Here is an 11,966-nt window from a genome sequence, read left to right as displayed (position 1 = left end):
CAGTGTCCTTGATGCTCAAAGCTAGCTGGGGTTCAGTTGCAGTGTCCTTGATGCTCAAAGCTAGCTGGAGTTCAGTTGCAGTGTCCTTGATGCTCAAAGCTAGCTGGAGTTCAGTTGCAGTTGGGAGTGGTGAGGTAGTCTAGGTGTCAAGTGGACAGCAAGTTAACATGACAAGATGCTCTCATACTACTCTAACCTTGGGCAGGCAGTGAGCAAGCCTTGGTAGTGTTGGGTAACAGTTCAAAAACCTTTTTCTTTTGGTTTCTGTTAAGAGCAGACATGTTTTGACTGTATAATAAAAGGTTCATTTTGTTCACAAGTAATCACTTAACATGTCCCATGACTTGTTCGGTCTTTAATAGAGTGCTTTCCTTTTACTTCACAGCCTTGTATCAATAAAAGTTTGCCACGACATCTGAGAGTTACGTTCCAGGAACTTAGCTTTTGATGCTCAGTATTAGTCTGCAAGCCCCCAGGCCTCTAGAAAGGTATTCCTTGGCCTTGCAAATAAACATCCAGAACAGATGGTACTCTCTGGCATCTGGATAGTCCCCTTGTGCCCTCCATGCTTTGAGGCACCCAAAGGTGCATTTCATGGTCATCTGGCAGCTGCTCAGTTGGTAGCTGAGCAGTTCCATTCTGGTATTGCCCAGAATTGCTCCATTCTGGTGTAGGGTTTCATGAGCCATGGGAGCAGTTGGGTACATTGGGTGTGAACAGTCATTCCTTCCAGTTTAGTGCTACCAGCAAACTCCTGGCATTGTCATAGGTACCAGGTTCCTGAAGACCCTGGCATTATGGATTTTTGTTTGATCAGCTATGGTAAATCTTTTGTGGTAGTCCACACTATGATACAGCATAATGAAGCAGCCTTTTTGGTTGATTATGTTTTGAGCTATGGTGAGTGGATGGTGATGTAGATGTTCAGTTCAGAAACCCTGCATAGTCAAATTTATGCAGAGGACCTTTGATACTAGCTCCATCTAGATCAGGCAGCACACCTCCCAGATGACTGATCCAAAAATGGACTCACCCATGCTGAAAGAATAGATCAAGGCTTTCAGATGGCAAATCTCTGTGGCCAGGAGTGTTCTTTTGCTCGTGACTTGATGCTGGAGCAACACTGGCCCATCTCTCTGAAGGTGTCCTGGCTTATCCTGAAGTCTTGCTGCTGCTACTTTGTCATTCCAAACCCCTACGATTATGCACTCCCACCAGTTGTTATTAGTCTCCCTGGCCCAGAAGTAGCACAGGGTTTACAAGTGGTTCTAGAGGAAGCTGTCCTCTACGGTGTCTTGGCTTCATCCTTTGACATGTGGTAATCTGGTGAAGATCAAATACCATATCTCAAAGAAATGCCTTTCAGGTGACTTGGTCATGCTACTGTGTTGCCATGTTAGTGCCCAGCAGCTAGAAGATGAACAAAATGGAGAGCATTTCCCAGTAGGGGATGACTCTCAGGCAGGAGAGGAAAGATAACCTCACAGTGCTATTGGCACTGCAAGGTGAGGAGGTAGTAAGCTTCCATTCCCAGCACCTCTAGGTGACTGCAGTACTTGTATAACTGACAAACCCTCATGAGGGGTGACTAGCCAAGCCTGTGGTAGGGAGCATCCTGTGGAAGCTGTAGAAGGTCAGACAGCAAGTGGGCTCTCTCTCCCATTTGGCCATCCCTAGGAGCCTCCATATATCAGTGACTCTCAGCCTTTTAAGAGTTGGGGCACCCGTCCACAACTTTGGAACTTTGCAGCATCCCTAGTTAAGAACACCATTGTTGTACTACTGCTTCCCTCAGTGCTTCCCTCTGGTTCTTAGCCAGGGTGCAGCCATGCATTTTTGGCAGTGATACATGCTTGTATTAGGCTTTTCTGATTTAAATAGGCAAGAACAGAAATGTAACTGAGTTTTGTCATGCACAAAACTCCCCTCTGCCCCAGGGGTTAGAGGAGGAAGGGGAGGGGAGAAGGATGGGTTTTACCTGTCATGGTTGTACCTGCACCCAGATGCTTCAGCCAGGTGGTGCACAGGGCTGCTCCAGCCCAGTCTGATCCCTTTGAACAGCCAGGGTAAAGGGCTGTGGCCAGAGCTCACTGTTGCAACAGTCCTTCCCAGTCCAACCCTATGTGCTCTTCCCAGAAACAGGCACAGGACAGTCCCACTTACTTGATGCATATTTGCTTCCAGGAGGAGTATGTGGGATCAGACTGGAAAGGGCTGCAGGAGGAACATGAGCTCCAACCACAACTGCTTCCCGATCTGCTTCTACAGGAGGTGCACAGGGCACTTCAACCTGGTGGCAGAAGCAGCGCCCACATTATAGCACCCCTTGAAGGGGCTTGTGGCACCTCATTTGAGACTTGCTATCATAGTTTGAGTCTGAGATGCTGGGATCTCTACTTTCTGGCCCCTAGCTGCAGATTTCTGCTACAGCATTGCCTTCCAGCATCTTGTGAAGCCCTTCAGCTGGGAGGGGCCTGTACCTTTATCTTTGCAATGCTGAAGCACTTTAAATTGGAGTGGTACGTGAAGCTCTTTTCATGAATGTTTGTCCACACCTTTAATTGCAAGCTCTTAAATCTCAAGCTTTTGTTCTGTCCTAAGTTTGTAAACTTTTAAAATTGTTTTTCATGGATTTTCTAAGGATCTATTCTGGTTAAAGCCTTTTTAGGGATATTTTCACCATTAGTGCTACTCTCCTGTGACTATCACATTTACAGTAGAATAAGAAAGCAGCAGTAGTGTGGTTTATTTAGTAGTTTGTCTGCACCTCTCCTCACACAAAAATCTCATATTCACTTCTTGATCACACTTTCATTCAGTTACTAGAACACATAGTAAATGTTCCTGTTTGGTCTTCTAGTTTTCTGGTTGTAAAACTACATAATTTTTTTTCCTTAAAAAATTGTTCTGTGCAGAAAAGAAAATAATGATATCACTTGTGATGACTTGAAAGGAGGTGAAAAGCGCTACATCCCTAATCCTGCATGTAAATTTGAAGATGCATTTAAGCATTATCCTGATGTTATGGCTAACATCAGGAAAGTTGGGTTTCAAAAGCCTACTCCAATTCAGGTACTGTGGTGTTTAAATTCTGATTAACGTTGTCATAACTTTTAAGAAAACGTAATTTTGATGCCAGGCATTTTTTTTTCAGTCACAAGGTTGGCCAATCATACTTCAAGGAATTGATCTCATTGGTATAGCACAGACAGGGACAGGGAAGACATTAGCCTATTTAATGCCTGGATTTGTTCATTTGGATTCACAACCAATGTAAGGACTTGTTTAATTTATATTTATTTATATTATAGCCAGGCTATCTGTTTTATTGTAAAATGGCATTAAAATTCAACCTGAGGACATTCATAACCAGTAAGTATTGTACTGTGTCTACTCATATAGCTACTCTGTTAAACCCCTAGCAGCTGACTAACTGGACAGTTCCTTCCTCTGCAGCAGCAGGATTTGCCCCAGAAGCACCTTGAGAATGTCTCTTCAACTTGTGCAGATATGCACACTTATTTTCCTTTCTCCTCCCGTTTTCCCCTACCAGTTCACTGTGTTAAAGGGATACCCACAAGCTGCTGCTTGGGCAGTCTCTTGTGCTTTAAACAGTGCTGCTGAGTCAGTATGATCTTAGCAGCATTCCCTTGTGTAACAAATGCATCCCGCATGCATTTCAGCAGCTGTTTTTTTAAAGGTGCATATAGTATGTGAAAAAATACAATATGAAACGTATTAGTTTAAGAAATTTAGTTCTGTTTTATCTAAGAAACTCTTAAGATGGTAATTGTCTCGTATCTTACATGACTAGTTTTCTGGGCATCTAAAGTTTCTTTCTGAATTGTATTGAATTCTTGTTTGCAGTCCCAGACATCAGCGTGATGGACCAGGTATGTTGGTCCTCATTCCTACTCGAGAGCTGGCTCTTCAAGTAGAGGCAGAATGTTCAAAGTATACATACAAAGGAATTAAGAGGTAATCATTATCCTTCCCAGTTTTTCAGTAGTTGAACCATAAGGTACAGACAAAATACATTATCTTAGTATAGCAGACAAGTCAGCATGCATTCGGTTTCCCTCTTTGAGGTTTGGGGAAGGTGTATTCGAGTCTGTCACACTCCTTATGATAGAGTAACTAAATATTCCAGTTGTCTCTTCTTTCTTTGTTTCTTTTCAGTATTTTCTCAGTAGTTGGGTTTCCTCTGAGATGTCTCTCTTTCTTCTGTGTTTTCTGATGTCAGAGTATTTGTGCGTGTATATTTTCTGTTTTTCTTTCAGGATGAAGTTTATCTCAAGGCCACATTTCCCTGTCTCCCTCCCCCTGAACCTTCCTTTCCTATGTAGTCTTACTTCATCTTGCTGCTTTAATTGATTCAAGCTTCCCTATCTTTCCCCTCAGAGTTGAAACTTCTAGGAATAACATTTTCATGATATTCTCCTGTAAATAAGGTATTGGACATTCTTCCCAACAGTAACTGTGTTGCATTTATTGTTTACCTCAGAAGGTTATCTTGCATGTTGAAACTAATGAGGGATCTGCTATCCAAAGAATTCCAGTTCTCTTTTACAGTGCCTTTTCAGTGATAAGCTTTTTAAATGTTAAATGTTTCCACTTTGTGATAATGGGGAAATTTGGTGGTAGACAACTTGTTCTGGCTGTGCGCTAGAATGACCCATCCCAGGTACAGAGGCTGGCAGACAGGCAGATGCTAGGACCTGCCCGCCCGCAGTTAGCACTCATCCGTGTAGTGTCATAGGGATAGTCCCCCACCAGCAAGGCCCCATGCCCATCCAGGGCTGGATCCAGGGGTTGGATGGGCTGGACCTGAGCTATAAGCAGTAGGCTACTAATCCCTGGTGTAATTTGCTACATCAGGTGGTCATTTCGATTTGAGGTCAGCCTTAGTATCCTTATTCTGCACTTTTATGTTGTTAGTTTGATGTTCCCTCAACTTCTTTTCCATGCCCTACCCCTCCCCCTTAAATCATACATCTCTCTTCTCTATGCCTGTGGGTCAAGTTTAATAACATAGTTGTCAACTCAGCTCATACTTGCACTGTTTAAATTTCATGTCCAGGTTAAGATTTCTAAAAAAAAAAAAAAAAAATGCTGTGAGAAATATGTTCAATATATTTGAAATAATTTAATTGTATTTGATGCATCCCTTGCCTATTGTAAAGTCTTTTCCTCTTGAGAGCAGGGTAAAACAAAAGAGATATCTTATAAATGGTAGGTAACATGGTGATACTTATTTTTAGGGATTTGAATTGAACTAAACTAATTAGCTTCTGGAAATTTTTGTTTTTTAGTATTTGCATATATGGCGGTGGGGACCGAAAAGGACAGATAAACATGGTTACCAAAGGTGTGGATATTGTTATTGCTACTCCTGGTAGACTGAATGACCTTCAAAAGAACAACTTCATAAATCTGAAGAGCATAACATATTTGGCAAGTAGTCAGCAGGGAAAAGTAGTACACCAAATGGGGTATGGGTAAATTAAACACTGATGTTTCTTTTTAAAGTTTCATTTATTGTAATTAAACTGAGATTATAGATACAATCTTTGAGTCTTGCTTGCTACTGTTATTTTTACTATATCCATTGTGGACCTTGAAATAATTCCAGGGAACATTAGATTCCTGGTACAAATAGTCTTTCTAAAATTGTAAATAATTTGTGGTGATCTTTTTAAAGGTCACTTCACAAGAATTTTTTTAGAAATCTCTATTGTGATACTAAAAGTATTGTACTGTGAATGCTTCCAGTCTCTGCCAGTCCTAAGAAAAAATGGAGATAACAGTGACTTTGGACATCAAAAGGTTGACATTTATTACTTAATATTCTTAATTTTTATTTTTTTTTGCACAGCTACCACATGCTTCAACAGCTATTTTGTTCCTTCACATTTTGAAATTATTTTTTATTTTTTTTATTTAACCTTTGTAATAATTTGGACTGGTTCTTTTTACAGGGTTCAGCTTGGGTACCTTACCAAGTAAATTAGGGCTGTTGAGAAAATAACTGGCAATAGTTGAGGCTTGCTGCATTACTTTACTAGCAAGCTAGAACTTGCTAGTAAGGTAATGCGACATGCCTCACCTATTGCCAGTTCCTTTCTCCACGCTCATCTTGGAAATAATGGTGGGCAGCCAGGTACATAGCTGGGGAAAACTAATAATTCAGTAAAGATGTTGGCAGTCCTCATCAGGATTTTGGCCAGATGCAAAATGGGAATGATAGTGGAAGACTGGAGAGTAACCTAACTTTCTCAGAGTAGAAATGAAGGTGGGAGGGAGGAGGAATGTGGGGTTTTTTTGTTTGTTTGTTTTTCAAGTTCTGTTGCCAAAGAAAGAATTATTGATGTTTCAACAGTGATACATGATGGTCAATTCTGTAGACATTTGCAGTCTTTCAAAACAAAGAACGTGGTGTGTATAAAAAGAGAACGAGGTGTGTTTCAATACAAGGTATAAATATTTTAACATGACGTAAACCCAGTTTAAAAGCCTGTACTGTATCCATGGGACATTTGAGTGTCCCATGGATAGTCTTTCCTCTGCTCATTATACATTTGACCTTCTTGAAGGCAGCACTCAGTTCTGCCCTCTCCAGAATAAATCAGTATGCCCTTACCTGGATTATTGCATTCAGTTTTGAACATCTTGTGGAAATTGGAGTATCAGGTAGCTGGGGACACTGGAAAACCTAAAGAGAAGTAACAGAAGTAAAATTGATTGAAAAGGCAAACTTGAGTTTTCCTATTTACCCTCTGTCAGAAAACAAGAACTATGGAACATGGTAAAATTAAAAGAACATTAATGCAAAGCCAACAAAAGGAATTAATATATTGCAGAACTGGCCTCTGAAATTCATACCAGAATACATAACAGAGACATAAAGATAACATAAGATTTTAAATTCAGAAAAACAGTGGATGTATTACTAACAAGACTATTGAGGTGGTGCAGGTATTTGTAGTTTAGAAAGTAGTATTAACATTTAAGTTTCTGCCTACCTTTCAGAGGGCAGTTGTCAGTTTATTTCCTGAAACAAATGGTGAGCTAGTGATCTTTAAATGTCTATTGCAAGCATTTATTCTCTAAAACAATTACCAAGAGTATGATACAAAACTGGGGCAAACTTCTGGGCTGACCTAGTATGACTGCTCATATGCCGCCTTTCCCTTCCTCTCCAACTACATGAAAAGCCCATTTTTTTAACCTGGGAATTACTTTCTGCCTTGTCAGAAAAAAGACATTGTAAAAAGAGTTGGCTGCTTTTTCCCATCTACAAAGTATTCCAACCTTGAAAACCCATCAGAACATAAATAGCTTAATAAAAGCATTCTTAAATACAGGCAGCAACAGGTTAATTGCATCTTAAGTGTATCATCTGCTAGGGGCATAAGACAGATGGGGCTGATATAACTAAGGGGGTTACCAGAAAACCTCTGAACCTTAGAGATAAGGGAACAGAGGCTTCGGACTTTTTTAGAATCTCATGCTTGAAAGTTAAAGGAGAAAAGTGTGGTGGAACTAAATGTCCTTATTCTTAATTTGCACAGGAAGTGGGAATAAGTGATTCTGAAAATGACTTTAAGAATAAAACTACCTCTTAATTGGAGCCTTATATGTAGTGTCTTGCTAAATGCTTTTAACTAAGGAATTGTAGATGCTAATCTTGTTCCATGTAGGTTTTGGATGAGGCTGATAGGATGCTAGATATGGGATTTGAACCTCAAATAATGAAGATCTTAATAGACATACGACCTGACAGACAAACAGTCATGACCAGGTATGTGATTTTTTTTTTTTCCTCAACAGCTTAGAATTCAGGGTGGTGTGCAAGTATATATTATTTATAGGGATAAACAAAATAATATAATATTAGTAGTTTAATAGAAGGCTTTTACTAGTCAAATCAGAGATTCAAAGGGTTGGAAGGGACTTAAAGGGTTATCTAATCCAGCCTCTTGCTGAGATGTAGGGTTTACTCTTCTTAAGTCATCCATTTGATTTTGAAGTCCAGAGGTTAACAAAGTAACCTGTTATTAGCAGCATTTGGCTGAGGGCATTTGACAAGACTGAGCCTTGGGAGCTGGAAGGAGAGGGTGAGTCATGTATGGGGCCAAGAACATTCAGCCATGGTGAACTCATGCTGTGGCAGGGAAGACTGGAAAAAATTCTCTTCTGCGTTCCCAGACTAAGATGTTTATCTTATTTGAAGTTGTGTAGTATGCAAGCAAATGCTGTAATTGGTTAAATCTTTTGTCAAGGTGTGTCCTTTCCTAGTGTATATAGGGGAAAAAATTAACTCAAGTAGGGTAGGCTGTCAATTTCTAAATTAATATTTAAGCTGCTGTTACTTCTTTTTGAGAAGAATTAAGTAATGGTTCAAGTAATTTTATCAGTTCTTTGATTTTTGAGTTACTGGTCATATTTTAAACTGATTCTGGACTTGTATGTCTTATAGAGATATGTCTCCTGTCTTAAAAGACATCTAAGGTTAAGTATTTATATTATATCTAATTTGTAACCTAGCTGTGAGTGGTTGACCATAAAGTGGAATTGACATGCCACAGGAACAATGGAATGGCACTTTGTGATGTTTCAGGGAGCACTAATTGTCTGATCTTATGGCCAGTCTTCCCAAGTGGAATAGTACAATGTTTCTCTCGTCATTCCTCCCACATAGTGTCTGAGGGCCCCTGGAAGAGTGTTTTTGCAATAGTCCATCAGCATACGGATATTCAGCCCTAAATCGCTTCAGAATTACTCCGTTCCATGTAGCAGCCTTCTTGGGGTCTAGTTTTCTATGGCTCGATAAACCTTGCTGAAGTGCTATGCCAGTGAGATTGAAGTGATGCTTGTAGGTTGAAGTAAATGCTCAAAGGCAATGGTAGAGTGGCTAGCTTCCAGCGTTAGCATCTGTGGGGAAGTAGCATGGAAGAAAATACAGTCATTGTTGAGGACAGTGTGTATATTCTGAATGTAAATAAAATGTACATTGTTTGTGCCCAAAAGCTTGGAATTAAAGAATTTTTTTTGCAAAAATCTTGTTGGCTTAATAAAAGATATCTCTACTATGAGTCCTGATTGCCTTTTCCTGTAGACCAATATGGCTACAACCTGGATACCTGACACATGGAAGATATCAAATTTTAGCCAATTTTTTAAAAATGAAGCCTTCATGTTTTCCCAAGCAGGAAGCAGCTGTGACCACCTGAAACCTGAGATCCTGCTCCTGCCTTTGTTTCAAGGTTATTTGCATCATCACAGATCCTCACAGGAGGTTAGATGCTCCGTACCAGCTATAGACTGACTGCCCCAAGGAGTTCTCCATCTATTGACTCTGTGAAATCCTCTGAAATATGAACTTTCATTTCTACGCAGGGAGAACTTCTACAATCTTTTCTCCAATGCCTGATGAAGGGTGTTTGTGCCCGAAAGCTTGCAATTTATTTTTTTTTTTTTTTTTTTTTCCAAAAATCTTGTTGGTCTAATAAAAGATATCATCTCTACTATGAGTCCTGATTGCCTTTTCCTCTAGACCAGTACAGCTACAACCTGGATACCTGACTGAATGTAAATAGTCATTTATCCTATTTTCTCACATATTACGTGCCAAATAAGACACACCTTGGTTTTGGCATGACAAAATGAAGAAAAGATTTTTCAAGAGTTATGGCTCCATAGACCAGGAACAGAACCTAATCTTTATCTCACAGACCTTCCCTTCCCTCCTCAGGCAAAAGCCACAGTTAACCTTTTCACAGCTGAAATGACTGAGCAGACAAGATCTACTGACAAAAGCTGAAACTGTAGCTGCTGCTGAAGATAGGACTCCATGGGTGGATCCAGGATTTTGAAAAGAGCAAAAAACATTCTGTAGAGCTGTGAAATAAGAGATGACAAAAGTAGCTAACAGCAAAAATGCTGAAGAAAGAATAGCTTGATTACTGCTGCTTACAAACAGGGAAGAATTGGCCGGGAATATGGTAGAGCATGGTAACTTGGACAGCAGCAACCACAAAAAGATGGAGTTCAGGATCATGAGGAAAGGAAGGAAGGAAAGCAGCAGAGTATGGACCCCGGAATTCAGAAGTATAAGCTTTGATTCACTCATGGAACTGATGGGCAGGATCCCTTGGGAGGCCAGTCTTGGTTGGGGGGGGAAGGAGTCCAGGAGACCTGTGTGTACTTTAAAGAAACCGTACTGAGCGTTCAGGAGCAAACCATTCTGATGTGTAGGAAGGCTAGCAAGTATGGCAGAAGACCAATTTGGCTTAGCAAGGAACTCTTCAGTGAGCTAAAACACAAAAAGGAAGCTTATAAGAAGGGGAAACTTGGACAAAAAAATTAAAGAGGAGTATAAAAGTTGTTTGGGCATGCAGAGATGAAATCAGGAAGGCCAAAGCACAGTTGGAGTTGCAGCTGTCAAGGGACGTGAAGGGAGTTGACTGATGTGATTGCAGAGACATTGGCCATCATCTTTGAAAACTCATGGCAATCAGGAGAAGTTCCATGATTAAAAAAGGACAAATATAGTGCCCATCTTTAAGAAGGGGAAGAAGTAGGACCCAGACTGGTCAGCCTCACCTCAGTCCCTGGAAAAATCATGGAGCAGGTCCTCAAAGAATCCATTTCTAAGCACGGGGAGGAGAAGAAGGTGATTAGGTACAGTCAGCATGGATTCACCAAGGGCAAGTCTTGCTTGACCAACCCAGTTGCCTTCTATGACGAGATGACTGGCTCAATGGATGTAGGTAGAGCAGTGGATGTGATATACCTTGATTTTAGTAAGGCTTTTAATACAGTCTCACACAACATTCTTGCAAGCAAGCTAAGAAAGTATGAGTTGGATGAATGGTATGTAAGGTGGATAGAAAACTGGCTTGATCATCGGGCTCAAATGGTAGTAGTCATTGGGTCAATGTCTAATTGGCAGCTGGTATCAAGTGGAGTGCCCCAGGGGTTGGTCTTGGGGCCAGTTTTGTTCAATATCTTCATCAATGACCTGGAAGATGGAAGGAGAACACCCCCAGAAAGTTTGCAGATGACATCAAGCTGGGAGGGAGTAGTGGATACGCTGAGGGTAGGACTAGGATTTAGAGAGACCTCAACAAATTGGAGGATTGGACCAAAAGAAATCTCATGAGGTTCAATAAGGACACGTGCAAAGTCCCATGTACCAATACAGTCTGGGGACTGCTAGTTAAGCAGCAGCTCTGCGAAAAAGGACCCTGGGGGTTACAGTGAACAATAAGCTGAATATGAGCGAACAATGTGCCCTTGTTGCCAAGAAGGCTAACAGCATATTGGACTTCATTAGTAAGAGCTTTGCCAACAGATTGAGGGAAGCGTTTCTTCCCCTCTGTTTGGCACAAGTGAGGCCACATCTGGAGTACTGTGTCCAGTTTTGGGCACCCACTACAGAAAGGATGTGGACAAATTGGGGAGTACAGTGGAGGGCAACAAAAATGGTTCAGGGGCTGGGGCACATGTCTTGAGAGACTGAGGGAGCTGGACTTATTTTGCCTGGAGAAGAGAAGACCGGGGGGGGGAATTTAATAGCAGCCTTTGACTACCTGAAGGGTGGTTCCAAAGAGGATGGAGCTAAATTGTTCTCAGTGGTGGCAGATGACAAAAGAAAGAGCAATGGTTTCAAATTACTGCAAGGGAAGTTCAGATTAGCTATCAGAATAAACTTTCTTACAAGGAGGGTAGTAAAGCACTGGAACAGGTTACCCAGAGAGGTTATAGAATCTCCATCCTTGGAGTTTGTAAGATCTAGCTAGACAAAGCTTTGGTTGGGATGATCTAGTTGGGGATGGTCTTGCTTTGAGCAGGGGGTTAGACTACATGACGTCCTGAGGTCTCTTCCAACCCTCATTTTCTGTTCTGCTGGAGTATCAAGACCATTAAAAAGGAGGGAATATCATTAACACCTGTAGAGTGAA

General features: G+C 41.0%; 1 protein-coding gene across 1 annotated transcript in view; it reads left to right on the top strand.

Annotated features, from left to right (window-relative positions):
- Positions 1–11,966, top strand: part of DDX43 (DEAD-box helicase 43) — a 55,443-nt gene that overhangs the window by 17,571 nt on the left and 25,906 nt on the right. Inside the window, exons 6-10 of the mRNA XM_025191180.1 lie at positions 2,916–3,072; positions 3,155–3,273; positions 3,868–3,978; positions 5,313–5,454; positions 7,701–7,801. Of these exons, the coding sequence (XP_025046965.1) occupies positions 2,916–3,072; positions 3,155–3,273; positions 3,868–3,978; positions 5,313–5,454; positions 7,701–7,801 (630 nt within the window). The remainder of the gene's footprint in view (positions 1–2,915; positions 3,073–3,154; positions 3,274–3,867; positions 3,979–5,312; positions 5,455–7,700; positions 7,802–11,966) is intronic.

This window comes from Alligator sinensis, unplaced genomic scaffold (assembly GCF_000455745.1).
Source record: "Alligator sinensis unplaced genomic scaffold, ASM45574v1 scaffold499_1, whole genome shotgun sequence".
NCBI classification, from domain to species: Eukaryota; Metazoa; Chordata; order Crocodylia; family Alligatoridae; genus Alligator; species Alligator sinensis.
The sequence above is the reverse complement of the archived record's forward strand: the minus strand, read 5'-3'. Positions and strand labels throughout refer to the sequence as shown.